Here is a 20,569-nt window from a genome sequence, read left to right as displayed (position 1 = left end):
TTCCGAACTGCATGGGCTAATAATTCCGCCTCCTTCTGTCATTGGCTCTTTTGCTTTATGAATGATGGCATTTTCTTATCACATGTTTACGTCCACCTGAAAAAGAGTGCACTGCAGTGTCAGGGCTGGTTAGCCAGTCCTTTAGTTTTTATTTTTCCTTTTTATAGTTCCTCTTTCATTTCTTTTCATCGCCTTTTTTTATTTGAATGTTTCTTAAGAGGATACTACAGCTTATCGGGCAGTGCTAACAGGTTAATTCCTCTGCAGGTTTCTGAGCTCTAAGTGGCTACTTCCTCTAAACCAGGTGATCATTATGGAATGCTGTTGTGCATAATAACATTATTTTATGATTCCAAGATGGCCAACATATTGGTTCCAAGTATGGTAGTCCTATTTAAACTTTAAAACAATGATAGACTATTTACAATACCGTTCCAAGACGAACACCCACTGCTATATTAGATTTTGTTATTGCAAGCATATCCTCTTTTTGTTTAAAAGGTAGTATGTTTTCCTTTTTCTACTTCTATTCTTTTTATTTATCTTAGACATTTTGTTTAGTTTAAGAGTGTATGTTTGCGGTTGTGTCAGAGAGTGAATGGGAATATCAGTCTATGGATTGATGAATGGATGCATGAGTACAAAAATGAGTGACCGTGTGCCTGTAAGCTCCCCTATTGAGTGTCTACACCGATCAGTAACACAAAAGCCACTTTCATTCATAGGCCACACTTATTGGCATTGCCAATGCTTCTCTGCTTTGTACTTTATGAATGTGTGTTCTCAAGCTCAATTCTGCTTTGTATTTTACAGCTTTCAAATCCAGAGTATAAATGTCAGCAACTTTTGGAAGTCCCTTTTGATGAAATATTTGCTGCTCACCTAAGGTAAGGCTACAAATCAAGTTCAGCAAACATTCAAAATTATGATGCAATGGGAGGCATTATTGACTAACTTCATTACAGAGGTTTTTTGGGGTTTTGAGCTACCATTGTTTTTTAGAGGATCACTCACTGATAATACATATTTCTTCCTGCCTTAAATTAGATTTGATTCTTTTTTTCATCACTGCCACATTCCAGTCTTTATGAATTTTAGACCAAACACTGGTAGTCATATGCCTACCTAGCACAAGAGCTGCTTAGTAGCCTGAGAACAATGGGCCATATGTATGAAAAGTACCCTTTGCGATTCTCAAATAGCGATTATTTGCGAATCGCTATTTGAGAATCGCAAAACCCTATGTATGTAGGATTTGCAAATAATTTTGTGAATCCTACATATTCCTTAATTGCGAATCGCAAATTGCGAATCGCAATTAAGGAATGCCTCCCCATTCATTCCTATGGGCCTAGAGGCCCATAGGAATGAATGGAAACACATTTTCAATATGCGATTCCTAATTAGAAAATCGCATATTGCGAATGCAATTTTAAGGGTGTCAAAAAGACACCCTGTTGCACCCCTGAAATGAGCATGGGTGCAGATGTGGCGCACATACATGCCCTAAGGGCATGTATGTGAGTCACATGGCTTTTTGAAAAATGCATAAAAGTGCATTTTTCAGGGAAATCGCAAATTACCACCAACTTGAAGTTGGTGGTAATTTGTGATTCTTTAAGTCCAAATTGCACTTTTTCTAGGCTTCTTACATTGCATTTAAGGATCGCAATTTGCGATTCCTTAAATGCAATCGCAAAATAGGGAATCGCAAAATTTGCGATTCCTTATTTTGCGAGGGGTACTTTTGTGCCATACATATGAAACTGCTGTTTTTGCGATCGCAAACCCAGAAGTTCTGCGAATTTCGGCATTTGGGATCTCAAAATTGTCTTCATACATATGGCCCTATGTTCTCAAGCACCTATCCTATGATCACTTTGGCTATGAGAAAAACAGATAGTGGCCTGATACTAACTTCTTTCTTTTCCTCACAGACTGGTGGATTTTCTATGGCCTCTGTCTGGGCTATAGGATTGCCAGATCTTTCCTTTGGTACTCCTAACTTATTTACCCTAGACACAATTATTGAGGTATTCTTGACTGAAGCGGCTGAAGCCTCTGTGGTACTGTATTGCTTTGATGTAAAAAAAAAAAAACCACCAAATTAATGAAGAGGGTTGATTGGGCACTAGCATCATTAGCAATGGTGGTCTTTTCTTTATAGAATGTTCCTTTTCAACTTCTACAGTCCTGGTACAAAAATGTAAAACACCTGCTTCAAGTTAATAAAAACAAAGGCCTCTCTCTAATTAATCGGGTATCCTCCCTGTGTATATAGAAAGTTTAATACAGTTTAGAAATGAGACATCAAACGCCATTATCACTACAGGACAATAACTTATTTGTGCAGAGCTAGTGACACAGATTTTACTAACTGAAATCATTGCACAGCCAGCAGAACAGAGATGGGACCAGTGAGGTCCAAAGCATGGACTGCTATTGTCTGCAATAGTGTTCTTTCACTCCAAGTTACCACCAAACAGAGGATACCATCGCAGATGTACAGTAATTTACTCATTTTATCAACCTGAAAAGCATGAAAGCCTTAGTGAGTACTACTGAGTTTTAATTGTGTGCTGGCCTCTAGAAAAGCACTAGGCCTCTTAATTCTTAAGAAGAGACTGCGAAAATTCAGCTAGATGGCGAAGTAATTCGAGAATGCCATCTTGTTCAGTAAATAGATGGTTCCTTTGGCTTTTGGAAAAAATTGGAGGAAAATGAGTAGGAGACCATGTTCAGATGAGCTTTAGATGAATTGTTTAAAAGACTTTTCCACCCATCCAGGTAAGAATCCTTTAACAAGTCCTATATTGACTCCGAAAGGAAAATTGTCATCGGCAGGATTTCTGCAGTTTATATTTCAATGTGCTACAAGGTCCATTGTTAGTTTTAAATAGTTTAAACTGCTCCTTTGAAGCTTCCCATGGTCTCTCACTTTTAGCCTTTGTAGACATAACCTTGTTGTTTGTTTTACTTTATAATCATCACATAATTTGGCTAAACCCATGTTTTTCTTGCACAGAAGAACCTTCATTGGGTAATTTTGTTACGTTATCAACGTTTGTAAATCAATTATGAGTGTTTAAGGGAATACATGTCCCTTTCTGTTCTAGTATCTACCTCTGTTATGTTTCTATTGTCTCCTCCGATCTAGAGGTGGTGAGTGACCACAGGGGTCATATGTAGTTGATAAAAACCTACAGGATCTGTTAGATATGGGGGTCTGTAGATGTCAGTGGTATGCACCCTGTCCAAGTAAGGTTCCTTCCTTTTAGTAAGCATAAGGGAGTTACACACCCAAGATATAACCCCTGCTCACCCTTTTTGGTAGTTTGGCACTAGCAGTCAGGCCCATCTCAGAGGTAACGTGTAAATCATTTGTACATAGAGTAGCCAGTAACACAATGAAAACACTACAAATGGATACCTCACAAGTTTAGAAAAAGAACCAATCTTTAGCTAAACCGAACAAGACCAAAATGACAAAAAATCCAACTTAAAGATGTAGAAATATCACTTTTTAAAAGGTTTAAGCAATTCTGTCCCTAGAACTCTATGGATGCATTGATTTTAGCACAAATTACTTTTGATGCGTAAAAATCCAAAATGAAAAACAGATGTAAAGTAGGGAAGCATTAGAACACACAAGCAATGCATTGATTCTTGAGTCCAGGGGAATTGAGGTGTCGGTCCTGCTGCACCCAGGAGAAGTGTTACGTTTATTCCCTATTTTAAGGAGAAGTGTTGCTTTGAATTCCGAAAGTGGTTCCTTTCTGCGATGCGTTGGAAACATGGTATCCAGACATGATGCATGGAATATCCAGACATACTGGGGTCGAGCCGGCGATGCAGTCGCTGCGTGAATTCTTTCAGCCACAGGCAGGTGAAGCGTTGATTCCTTTAGCTGCACAACAGGGCCCGTGTCTGATTCGGAGGGGGGGTCTCGGGTGTTGGAGATCGTGCTCTGGGCTTGGGCTGCGGCGGTTCTCTCAGCCGTGAACAAGCCCTGCGTTGTGTATTCAGCCGCACTGCGGTGATGCGTTGGTTTTTCAGCTGCACAGCAAACGTGCAGCGGGAAAAACTGTGCTAAAGCACGATGCATGGATTTTCTGCTCTTGAAGCAGCAAAACTACTTCCAGGGGCCCAGAACAGAAGTTGGCACCACTTGGCAGGTCAGAACTCCCAGCAGATGAAGCCATTGACTTCTAACTGGAAGCAGGCACACACAAGCCCTTGGAGAACATTGGAAATTAGGATTCAAGAAAGCAAAGTCCAGTTTTTCACTGCTTACAGACAGAAGCTGCAACTGCAGGCCGACCCAGCAAAGCAGCACAGCAAAGGGGCAGTACTCCTCCTGACAGCTTTTCAGCTCTTCTTCTTGGCAGAAACTCAGTCCGGAAGTGTTCTAAAAATCTGGGGTTCCAGGTCAAAAACGAATACCCTTTTTGGCCTTTGAAGTAAGCATACTTCAGAGTATAGTCTTTATAGTGCTCCGATTCTGCCTTTCCCGGTCCTACCTTTAAACACACTGCTGGGGGGTGGAGACAGCACTGTGAGAGGACAGGCATATCCCTGTTCAGGTGTCAGTGACAACTCCTCCCATCACTTTAGCTCAGAAAGGCCCATCAGCCTGGTGATGGGCAATCAGGATATGCAGGGCACACCTCCGCTCCTTTTGTGCGACTGTCTAGAGTGAGTGAACAAACAGTGAGCTGTCAGTCTAAACCAAACATGGAATCCGCGTGCAGGCAGAGGCACAGGTTGATAAAGCAAGAAAATGCCCACATCCTAAAAGTGGCATTTTCAAACACACAATTTAAAAACCACATTCACAGAAAGATGTTGTAAAATTCTGAGTTCAGAGAACCCAAACTCCAAATTTCTATCTCTACCCAATTGAAAGTTACACTTGTGATGTGTTACAAGGCAGTTCCAGTGATAACATTTGGGAGAGACAGTCCTTGCAGTAGTGAATAACGAAATTGTCATTATTTTCTGATCAGGAAATGTAAAGCATACCAGTACATGTCCTACCTTTCACGTACACTACACCCTGCCCACTGGGCTTTCTTGGGCCCACCTTGGGGTGCCTTACATGTAGAGAAAAGGGATGGGTTGGTCCTGGGAGGTGGGAACACTTGCCAGGTTGACATGGCTGTTTAAAACTGCACTTTCAGACATTGCAGTGGAAGGCATGAGACTGGTTTGCAGGGCTGCTCAGGTGGGTGGCACTGGCAATACTGCAGTCCCACTAGTAGCATTTGATTTACAGGCCCTGGGCACACACATTGTTTTGTTTTTAGGTCGAGTTTATTCGAACCTATTACTGTCGATCCAAAAAATTCATAACAGGCGGATTTCAAACAGTTCATGAGAAAAGAATCACGTGACAAGCTCCTCATGCACGAGCTTGCCGAGCCTTCCCCCTGCCAACAGCATTTCTCCCCCACAAGCAGGCAGCAGCTTCAAAGGGATCTGCTTCCCCCCACCCATCAATCACCCTCCCACGTCAGCAGCTCTTCCCGCTCCGCCCCCTGCTCTCTCCCCCCCCCCCGCTGCATCAAAGGCTTTTTTAAGCAGGATCTGAATTCCCTCCCAACATTCCTTTGCTCTCCTCAGCCACTCCCTGCCGCTCATCTTGTGCGAAACAGCACCATCTGCTTCTGTGTCGGAATGCTGGCATGGTAGCCGAGCCCCCCTCCTAGCGCTACCTGATTTAAAATAGCACCCATGCACGTAATCCGCACATATTTCAGCTGCCTGGTGTGAAGTTCTTCAAAGGCAGCTTGAAACCCGAGCTGCCCTTTGCCTTCGGAGACTGCGTGTTGCAGTGAGCGAAGGGCCCGCAGGGACTTTTCAGCCCTAGGTGCTCGGGAAAAGCCAAGGAAACTGAACTCGGAGCTAGGGTTGCCAGCCAGACCCCCCTGCTCCGAACTGAGCTCTCTTCCGGCACCACATTAAATGGCGCAGACCTGTCCCTCCTGGGCGACGTGCGCTTTGTTTTCCCGTTACCTAGCGTTATTAGCTGAACTGACCTCCTCATCAGGAGTAGTAAGCGGTATGTAATTACCAAATGTAACGCACACTGCCCCTTCTCCACACTATGTCCTTTGTCCCTTACCATCTCCCCCTTTAGAATATTTACCCCCCCCCTGTTCCCATTTCCCCATCCATCTTTACGATGGCTTCTCCTCTCTTCCTATTCGCCCACCATTTAAAGATCTGTGACCCACACTCCTCCATGACCCGTATTCCTTTGCCGCCTCACCCCTTCGGGGTGTGCACCCTGCTCTCCCCAACCTTCAAATATGTCCTCAGCCCTTTCGGACGTGAGCGCCCCCCTCCCTCCCTTGCATGGTGCCGAAGCTTCGCTCCCACTCACTCTCACTCCCGTCCACCACCCCAGCCTATGCGTCCTCCCACGGCCCTCACTTCACTCCCCTGACCCCTCTTTGGTGACGTTGCCCCTTCCCTGCCTTCCGTGTGAGCAGGATTTCTGTTTTGGGGTAACACCGTGCCTGCTTGGCTCAGTTGGCCGTATATCTTATTTTCACCAATGGCATTGCATCTTGTGCCTCTTGGAAGAAAACAGTAAAAGAGCGCACTGTGTGCGGTGGCTCGAGCTTCTAAAGAGGCAGCGTTACCGCAGCAAAGTGCTCTGAAAACTATGTGCCCGGGGGCCTTGAGAGGGAGAGCGGCGAGACACCCCTGCAGCCCCGGCTTTGCAGTAAACTCTTCGGAGCTCGAGGGCACGCGCTTTAAACATCACTTTATTCGTTGTACCAGTGCAGGGCGCGCTGCTGGATTTAGCGACTGCTGGTTATACAAGTGCTAACTTTTTCCTTGTCGAAGCGTTTTCTGTCCTCGTCTTGCACACATCAAAGGAATTCAGCTGCATGGCCCACAAAATGTATGCAGATTTTTTTTCCCTGTACAAACCAGGAAAACGTTTGCCCCCTATTGTGCTTTTTCTGTACTTGCCTTAATCCCTATTTGTAGCATCAAATATGCCACCGACTCTCTCTCTCTCTCATTTATCTTCACTCTTTAGTGCATGATTTGTTTCCCCCCAACCCCCAGATAAGCTTTCGACTTTCAATCACAAAATAGAACAGCAGTAACGTTCAAACCACTTTGTTTCATAGTATTTAAATCTGGCTGATTTGCGCTTTTTCCCATTGTACATGTTGTTGTCAGATAATGGAATCGAGGGACATAGAGCTAAATGGATTTGACCAGGATTACACAGTTTATCCAAGTAGCGAACAAGTGATCCATATAGGGTTATTCGTTTTTTTCGGTGCACAGTTTGGAAATTGGACGCCTCTCTGAACCTGTTGCTCTGTCAGAGAAAGACTAGAACAAAGCCTGGTAATTAAAGAAAATTCAGCGAAGTTCCCTAAACATCTTTTAGGCGTGTGCAAATATAGACAGATGTCGTTACTTAAAAGAAGTAGCTTGCCCAGAATCACACATTTCAGTCAAATGGGGCACAGGCTCAGTTCACCAGGACACGTCACCACTGCAGCACGACTGTTTCGACTGTGCAGTCTTGGTGCTTTACTTTCATTTAACCCGACAAAGGGGGCCAAGGCTTGGTGTATTTTTGAAGTTGCTCTGAAAAAAGAACCGTGTGTCTCTTTGACATCTGAGAAATGAAAGAGAGTTCAAAGGTGGGGGGCGAGGTTGAGAGTTCAGATGACATAGCTTAGGACTGATATAGCCGAACAGATCTCTGTCCCTAGTTTCTGACTAGCCCCCTCTCTTATACACCTTTCTTCTCTCGTCCCTCCTCTTCTTTGCCGGCTCGCTTCCACGACCGTGCCACTTCTCCCCACCCTGTCCACTTTCCTCTCATCTTGACTCTCTCGCATTTACTGTATCCACCCCCTCTTCATCTTGTCTTCTCCGCCTGCCCTCTCCGCAACCCCCCTGCTTTCCACAACTTCCCTATCCGCCGCTCTCTCCCTCTCTAATTCCCGCTTTGCTTCTCTCTCCCTTGTCTGTCTCCTTTTTTTCTCTCACTCGTATTCAGCCCTCCATACTACCACACCCACCATCACCAACACAACATCCATCACCACCACAACATCCACCACCACGTCCATCACCACCACGTCCATCACCACCACGTCCATCACCACCACGTCCATCACCACCACGTCCATCACGACCACGTCCATCACCACCACGTCCATCACCACCACGCCCACCACCACCACGTCCACCACCACCACACCCACCACATCCACCACCACCACATCCACCACCACTACGTCCACCAACACCATGCCCACCACCACCACGTCAACACCCACCTCCACCACGTCCACAACCTCCACCACCATTTCCACCACATCCACCACCACCACCACCATGTCCACCACCACCACAGCCACTACCACGTCCTCCACGAGGCCACCACCACCATGTCTACCTCCACCACCACCACGTCCACCACAAAGTCCACATCCACCACCACCACATCCACCATCACGTCCACCACCACCACGTCCACCACCACCACGTCCACCAACACCATGTCCACCACCACCACGTCCACCTTCACGTCCACCACCACCACATCCACCACCACCACATCCACCACCACCGCATCCACTGCCACAGCATCCAGCACCACCACCACCATGTCCACCACCAACACCACCACCTCCGCCTCCACAACCACCACCACTACGTCCACCACCACTACGTCCACCACCACTACGTCCACCACCACCACCATGTCCACCACCACCATGTCCACCACCACCACGTCCTCCACCACCACCACACCCACCTCCCCCCACCACGTCCACCCCTACCACGTCCACCCCCACCACGTCCACCCCTACCACGTCCACCCCTACCACGTCCACCCCCACCACGTCCACCCCCACCACGTCCACCCCCACCACGTCCACCCCCACCACGTCCACCCCCACCACGTCCACCACCACCACATCCACCACCACCACATCCACCACCACCACAACCACGTCCACCACGAGGCCACCTCACTCTATCTATATGTCGCCCTCACTCTATCTATCTGTCGCCCTTACTCTATCTATCTGTCGCCCTCACTCTATCTATCTGTCGCCCTCACTCTATCTATCTGTCGCCCTCACTCTATCTATCTGTCGCCCTTACTCTGTCTATCTGTCGCCCTTACTCTATCTATCTGTCGCCCTCACTCTATCTATCTGTCGCCCTCACTCTATCTATCTGTCGCCCTCACTCTATCTATCTGTCGCCCTCACTCTATCTATCCATCGCCCTCACTCTCTGTCTATCTATCTTTTGCCCTCACTCACTCTATCTATCTATCTATCTATCTATCTATCTATCTATCTATCTATCTATCTATCTATCATCCTCACTCTATCTATCGCCCTCACTCTATCTATCTATCGCTCTCACTCTATCTATTTATCTATCGCCCTCACTCTATCGCCCTCCCTCTATCTATCTATCGCCCTCCCTCTATCTATCTATCGCCCTCCCTCTATCTATCTATCGCCCTCCATCTATCTATCTATCGCCCTCCATCTATCTATCTATCGCCCTCACTCTATCTATCGCCCTCCCTCACTCTATCTATCGCCCTCCCTCTATCTATCGCCCTCCCTCTATCTATCTATCGCCCTCCCTCTATCTATCTATCGCCCTCCCTCTATCTATCTATCGCCCTCCCTCTATCTATCTATCGCCCTCCCTCTATCTATCTATCGCCCTCCATCTATCTATCTATCGCCCTCCATCTATCTATCTATCGCCCTCCATCTATCTATCTATCGCCCTCACTCTATCTATCTATCGCCCTCACTCTATCTATCTACCGCACTCACTCTATCTATCTACCGCATCACCACAGCATCACTCAGGGGCACCACAACATCACTATGCGCTACCACAGCATCACTCGTCGCCACCACAACATCACTCGTCGCCACCACAGCATCAATCTGTGCAACCATTCAACAACAACTGCTTCAAATACGTTCTCTCAATGTTTTAAGCTTTATTACAAATGTCACAAAAAGATGTTAATATTTCACTTCTGTTCTTGTATTTTCGTCACAATAAAATACACTGAACATAATGTTCACAAAAGTTATTTACAAAAGTTTAAGCCATTATAAATTACAATAACTTTTATTTAAGTATTAATTATTAAAATAAAATAAAAGCCATTGTTATTTGTAATATCAATACATCTAAGTCACGTAAATACAACACATATTGCATTACAAATGCTATAGGTGTCACATTTGCGAAAGTTAAAACTATTGGCATTGTAAATGACAAAGCTATTAATTTCGCTATTTTCAAAAACAACACATAAATAAACAAGCATTTACAATGCAATGGTTTTGCCTTTGTTAAAGTTTGAGCTATTGGCATTGCTCTTGACATTTTTTTAAATGTTTTTTTTTTAACCCCTTCGCTGCTAGGCCTTTTCCCCTCCTGTGCTAAGCCCTTTTTTGGCGATTTGGGGTAGTGCGCGCTTAGGCCCTTGTAACTTTTTGACCACATAAGGTATCCACATCAAATTTGCGTCCTTTTCTTTCAACATCATGTGGATTCTAAAGGCGCCCAGGGTTTGTGGATTCCCTTGGAGGGGTCCCAGAAATTAACCAAAATATTGTGACATTTTTGTTTTTTTCAGAAAAATGGGAAAAACGGGCTGCAAATGAAAGCCTCTGGGTTTTTCCCTGAAAAAGTTATCAAAAAAGGGTTTGTGGGGCTGAAATCTCCATTTTCTCAGCTTTTAGGGAATGACAGTCTTTTGTCAGAGAACCGACATTTTTCACACAGTTTTGGCATATTTCTGGGACATAGCCTATTTTTGCTATTTTTGGAGCTTTTCACCTCCTTCCAGTTAATGGTGGAAATGAGTTTGAAAGCAATAATGGATCCTGGAAAGCTGTACATTTTCAAAAAGTAGACAAAATTCTGAATTCAGAATGGGGTCATTTGTCTAAATCCATGAAGGTTTCTTTATAGAAACTAACAGTGAAATATTGGAATAATTGACATTTTGTTGAAAAAAACAGCCTTTTGTCTCAACGTTTTCACCTATAACTTTTTCTAATTTTGACTGCTCTTGGAAAGCAATATACCGTTACATTGGGTAGACCTTCCTGGTTGTGGGGATATATAGGACTTGTAGTTTCACCAAGAACTCAACGAACCCAGATCCAAAAACTGAGCAGCAACTTGCAATGGTATTTTTTCATTTACTGGGTATAGAGCACTTTGTCTTGGAAAATGTATACATGGAAACATCTGTATGAAAGACACCTATGTATTTCTGAATTGGGTACAAATTATAGAGTTCAGAAACAGTATATAATTGCACATTTTCAAACTTGGGAATACTCATACTAGCATGAGAATTATTGGTCATTTTTCAAAAATATTTGTTTTTTTACACAATGTCTTTCATTGAAAGGGAGAAATGCATGAAAGCTCATTTGATAATAACAGTTGATTTACAAATCTGAATTACCCCAAGTCTCCCGATAAAAACGGTACCTCACTTGTGTGGGTCGGCCTTGTGCCTGCGACAGGAAACGGCGCAAAATGCAACGTGGTCACACCTAAATTTTGCAGTTACAAATTGACCCTTTTTTGGCAAAGTGCCTACCTGTAGTTTTTGCACCCTAGCTCTGCCGGCACCTAGGGAAACCTAGCAAACCTATACATTTTTGAAAAGTAGACACCCAGGGGAATTCAGGATGGGGTGACTCGACTGCCTACCACCAGGTTTTGTTACCCAGAATCCCTTGCAAAGCTAAGAAATTGACAAAAAAAAACACATTTTCATGACATTTCTGTGGTGGAAAGTTCTGGAATCTGCGTGGATCAACAAATTTCCACCCACCCAACGTTCCCCCAGGTCTCCCGAAAAAAATGGTACCTCACTTGCGTGGGTAGGCATAGTGGCTGCGACATGAAACAGCGCAAAACGCAACATGGTCGCACCTCAATTTCCCAGTGAAATCTTGCACTTTTTGGACAAAAAGACTACCTTTTTGTTTTTGCGCCCTAGCTCTGCCAGCACCTAGGGAAACCTAGCAAACCTATACATTTTTGAAAACTAGACACCCAGGGAAATTCAGTATGGGGTGACTCGTCTGCCTACCCCCAGGTTTTGTAACCCAGAATCCCTTGCAAAGCTAAAAATTTGACAAAAATAACACATTTTTCTCACATTTCTGTGGTGGAAAGTTCTGGAATCTGCGTGGATCAACAAATTTCCACCCACCCAGCATTCCCCCAGGTCTCCCGATAAAAATGGTACCTCACTTGCTTGGGTAGGCATAGTGGCTGCAACAGGAAACGGTTCAAATCGTACGGTGGTGAATTTACAACACCCAATTGCAAAACAACCTTGATTTGGGGGGGGGGGGGCACCTGAGTTTTTGGCCCGGGGCTCGGTGGTATTCTTTTGAAAGTACCAAACCGAAACAGTTCTGAAAAGTAGACACCCGGGGGAGTCCAGGGAGGTATGGCATGCGTATGTCCCCCAATGTTTTCCTACCCAGAACTCTTTGCAAACCTTAAAATTAGGTAAAAATATCACTTTTCCAAACTTTTTTGCGTGGGATCTCGGTGACGGCAAAAATGCCCTACCACCCAGCGTTCACCTTGTTCTCCCGAGTAAAAGGATACCTCACTTGTGTGGGTGGCCCAAAGCAGAATAGTCCGAAAATGAATTTTGAAAAAGTAGTATTTAAGTTTTACAAGTTAAGCCCCCCTGCCTTAGTCACAGGCCTTGGGCCCACCCACACAAGTGAGGTATCATTTTACTCGGGAGAACAAGGGAAACGCTGGGTGGTAGGACATTTGTGCCGACACGGAGATCCCACGCAAAAATGTATGGAAAACTGTTTTTTTAACCTAAATTTATGGTTTGCAGGGATTTCTGGGTAGGAAAACATTGGGGGACCCACGCATGCCATACCTCCCTGGACTCCCCCGGGTGTCTAGTTTTCAGAACTGTTTGGGTTTGGTAGTTTCCAAAGATGCCCGCCGAGCCCCGGTCCAAAAACTCAGCCCCCCCCCCCCAAAAAAGAAGGTAATGTTGCTATTGGTTATTGTAATTTCTCCACCGTACGATTTGGACCGTTTCCTGTTGCAGCCACTATGCCTACCCACGCAAGTGAGGTACCATTTTTATCAGGAGACCTGGGGGAACGCTGGGTGGGAGGAAATTTGTGTGAGCCCAGTGATGCCACGCTTTCCCACACAAAAAAAGTGTGAAAAACTGATTTTTTTCAGCAAAAATTGATGTTTGCAAGAGATTCTGGGTAAAGGAACGTTGGAGGATCCACGCAAGCAATACAACCAGCTTTTGCAAGAGGGGTTACCTGGGTTTTGGGCCCCGTGCTAGACGGCCATCTAGGGAAACCTACCAAACACACACATTTCTGAAAAGTAGACACCCGGGGGCTTCCAAGGAGGTATGGCTTGCGTGGGTCCTCCAACGTTCCTTTACCCAGAATCCCTTGCAAACATCAATTTTTGCTGAAAAAATCTGTTTTTTCACACTTTTTTTGTGTGGGAAAGCGTGGCGTCACTGGGCTCACACAAATTTCCTCCCACCCAGCGTTCCCCCAGGTCTCCCGATAAAAATGGTACCTCACTTGCGTGGGTAGGCATAGTGGCTGCAACAGGAAACGGTCCAAATCGTATGGTGGAGAATTAAGTTTTCAATTTGAGAGTGTGTGATTCAAGGAAATTGTGACAGACAATTTCAAGTTTGCAGGAGATTCTGGATAAAAATCAACAATAGAATTCACCAGAAAGACATGACCATATACTTCCATGGTTTAACAATAATAACTAAATTTAGTAAGTTATTTAAGCTATAATGTACACCGTAACAGAGTTACTCAAAAGTCAAACATTCAAGGCACGGCTAACTATTCCTCAAAGACACACACATACAGGTTGGATTTGGCACGAGGGCGAGTGATGGTTCAGTACATAAAATTTTATTAACAAGATATTTCAAAAAATGAAATGCTCTGTCAATAAATAAATGCATAAAAACCGAACCAGTGACTCGCAACTCGTGAGCTGTAAAGCCACGACAAGGCACCAACCGTTTTACAGGCCATTCACGCACCTTTCATACCTGATACAAACCAGACCATTGACACCATCCGGAAAGAACAGCAACACATTACAACAATCACAATAAGGGACAAGGTACACCCTACTTCAGAAAGAGATAAAAGACAAACATTACTGCACAGCCATCTAATCCGCAAGCACACACACATTCTGGTTGGATTTGGCACGAGGGTGAGTGATGATTCAGTACATACAATTGTGTTCGCAAGTAATTTCACAAAAATGAAATACACTGCGTATAATTGAAAGTATGATAAACTGAACCACTGACTCACAGCTCGTGAGCTGTAAAGCCACGTCAAGGCACCAACCTCTTTACAGGCCATTCATACACCTTTCGTACGTGTGACACATACAAAACATTCACACCGCCAGCCGCGGACCCATCACATTTCAACACTCACACCAGCAGACAGCGCCATTCAAGGGCCCATCACTTTCACACGCCTACATTTCTGACATTGCAACAACACAAAATGATGGACTGCGTGGAGTGTCACTCACCTAGCAGTGTGTGTAGTGACCAACAGAAAGTAACTACTCACACACCGCCAGCCGAGCGCCAGTCCACCGACACCACCATCCAAGCACCAGACCATGCACACCACTAGCCAAACACCACTCAGCGCACACCGACAGCCACGTACCACTCCACACACACCACCAGCCAAGCACCACTCCACGCACACCCCAAGCCAAGTGCCACTCCACAAACACCGCCAGGCAAGCACCACTCCGTGCACAGACAGCCAAGTAGCCCTCCACGCACACCACCAGCCAAGCGCCACTCCACACACACCACCAGCCAAGCGCCACTCCACACACACCACCAGCCAAGCGCAACTCCACACACACCGCCAGCCAAGCACCACTTCGTGCACAGACAGCCAAGTATCACTCCACGCACACCACCGGCCAAGCGCCACTCCACACACACCACCAGCCAAGCGCCACTCCACGCACACCACCAGCCAAGGACAAATCCAAACACAACACCAGGCAAGCGCAAGAGCACGCACACGGCCAACAAAACACTAGACCACGCACACCGCCAGCCAAGCACCAGTCCACAGACACCGCCAGACAAGCACCAGTCCACAGACACCGCCAGCCAAGCGCCAAACCATGCACACCGTCAGACAATGGACACTACACGCAAACCAACATCATACTTTAGTTTTTTTTTTAAATAAAATAAAAACAAAAACAAATTGCAAATTGATACAAATCTACTAACTCAACAACTAAACTAAAAAGACTACACAAATGCAAACTTTGAAACTGAACAATAAGACCAACCAGTTCACTTTACCACTCATTGATACTCCCAAAAATTCTTTTGCGTGTGGTACAATCTAAAACAAGCAGGTACACACAGCCCGGGGTTTGAAAGGCAGTCAGGGAAGTACATACGGACCTCCTTCCGCAAACCTCTTCGCCAACAGACTCTACATCTCCGACTGGGAAAGTCTTTTGAGGTTGTAGGAGGAATTGTATCAGGAAAGTGGCGATCTTTCAATCTGGCAATATCCTCCACCACTCCAACTCTAGGAACACTTGCCTGTTGCACTAAAACAAGGCTGCCTATTACAGACTCCTGAAACCTTTCAAAAGACAACTTTGACTGGGGACAAGATTTCTGGAACACAACAAAAGCATTAAAGGTTGCCAAGTGGAAAAGATGGATAGCCAACTTCTTGTACCAAATGTAAGCCTTACGAAGAGCAGCATACGGTTCCAACCTCTGATCTACTCTGTCAACACCACCCATGTACTTATTGTAGTGCATTATGCACACAGGTTTGCTTACTTCTGCAACCTGACCCCAAACAGTCACTGGTTCAGTGCTTTCATCATGTATTGTAGTCAACATGTAGACATCTCTCCTGTCTGAAAACTTCACAGCTAGAAGCTCCTCACAACGCAATGCACTACACTGTCCCCGAGCAAGCTTCTGACACACAAGTTCTTTTGGGAAACCTTTACGGTTTGAGCGGATTGTGCCACAAGCAACAGTGTCCACTTTGCCCAATTCCCTGAACAACCGCACACCAGTGTAGAAGTTATCGACATACAAATGATGGCCTTTGTTAAAAAATCCACGACCAAGTTCCCACACAATTTTCTCAGTCACTCCAAAAGTCGACGGACAACCAGGGGGTTCATCCTGGATTCCTTACCAGTGTACACCCTGAAATTAGAGACATATCCAGTCTCACTGTCACACAGCATATACAGTTTGATTCCCTAGTGTGCCTTCTTACTAGGAATGTATTGCTGAAATACCAAGCGGCCTTTGAACAACAGCAAAGACTCGTCCACTGCAATTTCTTTCCCAGGATAAAAGATCTCAGAAAATCGATCAACGAAATGATCAATGACAGGCCGAATCTTGAAAAGACGGTCACAATCAGGGTGATCTCGTGGCAAAGCAAGACTATTGTCAACAAAATGCATCATCCGAAGCAGAAGCAAATACCGATCACGACTCATGACTGCCGGAAATATAGCTGTTGCCATCAAGGGACTAGTAGACCAATATGAAGCCATTGATGGTTTCCTAAGCAAGCCCATCAAGAAAGTTAAACCCAAAAACTTTTTCATCTCCTCCAAATTTGTGGGAGTCCACCGGGTAGCTCTAGCGTGGAGCTTAAGGCTGGCACTGTTCACCCTCAAAACATTTTCAGTATACAAATTAGTCTGCTCTACAATCTCTGCCAAAAACACATCATCCATAAACAACTTGAAAAAATCAATAGGCAAAAAGTTTTCAGTGTTCACCCTACACCCTGGAACACCAGTAAATTCAGGCAATGCCGGCTGCACCATGCCTGGTGCAACCCAGAGGTCAGAACTTTCAACGTCAAGTCTTGCAGCCGCAGGCTGCGGCCCAGCTGCCTCTCGTCTCACTGCACCAACTGGAAGTCTAGCAGCCCCAGGCTGCAGCCCAGATGTCTCTTGCCGCACTATTGGCACAGGAATGTCCTCCGCAACCACAGGCACAACAATGTCCTCTGCAACCACAGGCGCAGCAATGTCCTCCGCAACCACAGGCACATCATCCACACCAAAAGTAGCTTCATCAGCACTCAGAGTGTCTTCATCATCAGATGAAGCCATGTGTAGAGAAAACTCACTACCTGAATCTTTACCTCCCACCTCTGGATCAGAATCAGAGTCAGACTCTGGACCATGGTCAGAGGAAGAATCAAAAAGCAATCCAACAACTTGCTGAGCAGTAATCCGGCGGCTAGCCATTATCCTTACAAATAAAGGAGTCTGCACAAACAACTCAACAACCCCAATACTGCGCAAAGTAAGATAAAAAATGTAAGCCTTTTTAAAATAAAACTAATTTAGAAAATATATACAATTCACTTACAAGACACAACTACACTTACCAGCACCTACTCTGCAAAGACACAGCAAAGAGGCAACGATATCCCACTAGAAAGAAGAAAAAAAACTTACATCTACAGAAGGACACATCAAAAACAAATGCAAAACATGTTTTACAATCACAACAAACAGAAACCAAACATACTCGTATTTTACTACACACTTTGCAAAAAAATACAATTACAGTACAATTGAACAAAAAAGAGGTCTCTTACCAAGCACATACAACTACAGAAACAGCAGAACAACAGAACCACCAGTAACGGAACCGCACACTGCAACACTCTAAAGAGAAAAAAATACAATACACATTAGAAGAAACAAAAACAACACACATTACAACAGGCTATGTCACAAATGGGGGGTCTGTCCCCAAGGGGGGAAGATTATAAATCATTATAAACGTGGGCCCCCTGGAAGCAACCCTACGGAGGGCAGAGAGCCCAAATAAAGACACAGCAGAACATACTTTTGAAATGGGCACAAGGAAGCAACCCTTGGCCAAGGGGTCGCTCCCTATAAAAAAAAAAACCCTGAAGTCTAGTGGGCTTTTCTATCCCCCCCTGGGTCCAGAAACGGTAAAAAAAAAACAGTCGAGGGGGGGTAGAACAGTCTACAATATTTATAATGCCCCCTGGAAGCGACCCTTCCCCAAGGGGTCGCTTCCTTTTCAAATACAAACAAATCCCTGGTGACTAGTGGGCTTTTCTGCCCCCCCCCCCTGGGTGCAGATCGGCCAAAAACCACGCCCCTTCTGCCATTGGCCGGCCTCACGAAATGGAGGCCTGCCATTGGACAATGCCCCTGTTTTGATTATTTGTCCGCCTGTACTCCCTCCTTTTCAGGACTCTGTGACCTGACTTCTGGTGTCGCAAGCCGATTTCCAGAAATGTTGCTATGGCAACCAGGAGGCAGGTCACGGAGTCCTGGAGGGGAGGGATTCGGAAGCTGTTCCCGCCCCTTTTTTTTTGTTTTTTGGCCGTGCGGTTTTTCTCTCATTGTTGCCTCCTTCTCCTTGCTGGAAGGAGGCATTTGATGGACCCTCCTTGTTATGGACTGCACAAAAAAACAGCAATTCATTTAAAGTGTTTTTGTCACTGAGCTGGGGCTAGCAATATACTTTCGGATACTATTCGTTAGTTAATGATGCCCACGTGGGAAACAAGTCCCAGGGAAACTAAGTGGTTTGGCTAGGATCACACAATTTAGGCAAATGAAGCCAGTATTAAGCAGGTCTTTTGGCTCCAACGATCAACAATTCAACCACAGGGCCGTATGTAAGTTGCACTGCAGATCTTTGCACAGATGTACACTTTTCTTAAGTGCTGTGTGGCGCCTCCAGACCGCTCATGCTGTATATTCAAGCTGAAACCGGCCTAATTAGTAATGGTGGGACAGTATGAGGATGGACAGGGAGGTCTAGGGTACTGTGGTGGCTGTGATCCATTGGATTTCTTTCTAACTGGGCCTTATTGCAAGTGTGCCCGACATCAGTTAGCTCTGTGACCAAAACATGTTCTTCCGCCTCCGGGGGATTCCTATCATGCTGCAAGCTTGATTCTACACCACGCTAGTTACTGCGGCTGTCCTCTCCCGCACGGACGAATGCACTTGAGCCAAGGCATCCTCAGAGAAAATGGCACACAACTTAGACACACAACTCCACCTCTGTTTTAAAAGACCTCTCTCCACTGACTCCTAGTGGGTGGGGGGTGCATGTGAGGGCGCGCGCGGAGAGACAGTCCGGGACCATCTATGCCCCCCTCTTCTGCAAGCCAAGCCTCACGTACCCGCGCTGTTTTATCATAATTGGTGAGATCTACGAATAGCCTCTCATACCAGCCTCGGAGGCTTGGGATCGCCCCTGAATTATTCGGAGGCGTGGTGGCTGTCAGTGAACGGGCACTGCCGCGGGCTGTGGGTGGGCTGCCGGCTATGGGTCTGGCAGCCTTGGCACTTGGTGTACCCGGCGGAGGCTGGAGTGGAGGAAGCAGGACCCGGCAGGGCGAGCCCACCCCGCCGATAAAGCTATAAATAAATATATAAAATAATCAGTTACCCTGCAAAGGCCCCCATATGCCTGGGAGACATCCCGAGCACTGCTGCATTACCCAACAGTGAACGAATCAAGCCAAAGCAGGGTCGTGTCCTCAGAATTTTCCAGAGTATAGCTATCCCGTCACCTTCAAACACAAATTAACAACAATTCTACCACCATTTTCTTTCAAACTGCCAGCTGCCAGCCATCAACAGCGCCAGGAGCATTCTCGCTCCGACTGCATGAGGTGGCCGTAGGGCAGAACCCCTGAGCTCGGAGGCGCCTCCATTTAATCACCGCTCACAAAAAACATAAAGCGGTCGAATTAGAACCAGAGATTTTTAAACGATGGAAAAATAGGAAAGGACCAGCGTAGCCCAAAAATGAAGGCAAGGCACATAGGCCTGAAACCTACATTCTTGTTTATTTTGTTTTCTTTAGCTATGCTGCACAACATCGGTCCTACTTATTGTATCTGTACTTCATCCGCGTGACTCTATCTGTATTCCATGGCAGATTCTGGGGCTATTCCTAAACCTATAGATACTAACATATGCTCACAACGTTCCATCTTACAGTGAGCCGAATGTACAGTTCAGGACTAGTGCTTAATAAATAACGTACAGTCAGGCAGTGACTCTGTTTACGAAATTCTGCGGCCGTGCATTTTCTGCATAATTATGGATTTGCCACATTTGCCGCATAAGCTGTTGCATTATTTGCAGATTTTTACAAAAAATTCAAACTCAAACACATCGGGTGTGTCTAAAGAAGTGGCTGCACGTGTTGCAGGAATGGGGAAGGTCCTTATCATAGATTGACTGGTCAACTTTCTGTTGCTTATTAGTGTATTTTGCATGCTGAGCTGGTAATAATGAGACAAAACGTTTGCCCAGTCAGTGCTAACATTTGTAAATATGAAAAAATAACGAAGTAATACTATCACAAAAAATGCTGCACTGCTGTCTTTTCTTGAGGCAT

General features: G+C 45.5%; 1 protein-coding gene across 3 annotated transcripts in view; it reads left to right on the top strand.

Moving 5' to 3' along the window:
• The window catches only part of PCID2 (PCI domain containing 2), a 321,918-nt gene that overhangs the window by 89,741 nt on the left and 211,608 nt on the right, over positions 1–20,569 (top strand). For all 3 annotated transcript variants that reach the window (XM_086934305.1, XM_086934306.1, XM_086934304.1), the window contains exon 4: positions 814–887. In XM_086934305.1, coding sequence (XP_086790431.1) covers positions 814–887 — 74 coding nt within the window. The remainder of the gene's footprint in view (positions 1–813; positions 888–20,569) is intronic.

This window comes from Lissotriton vulgaris, chromosome 8, assembly GCF_964263255.1.
Source record: "Lissotriton vulgaris chromosome 8, aLisVul1.2, whole genome shotgun sequence".
NCBI lineage: Eukaryota > Metazoa > Chordata > Amphibia > Caudata > Salamandridae > Lissotriton > Lissotriton vulgaris.
The sequence above is the reverse complement of the archived record's forward strand: the minus strand, read 5'-3'. Positions and strand labels throughout refer to the sequence as shown.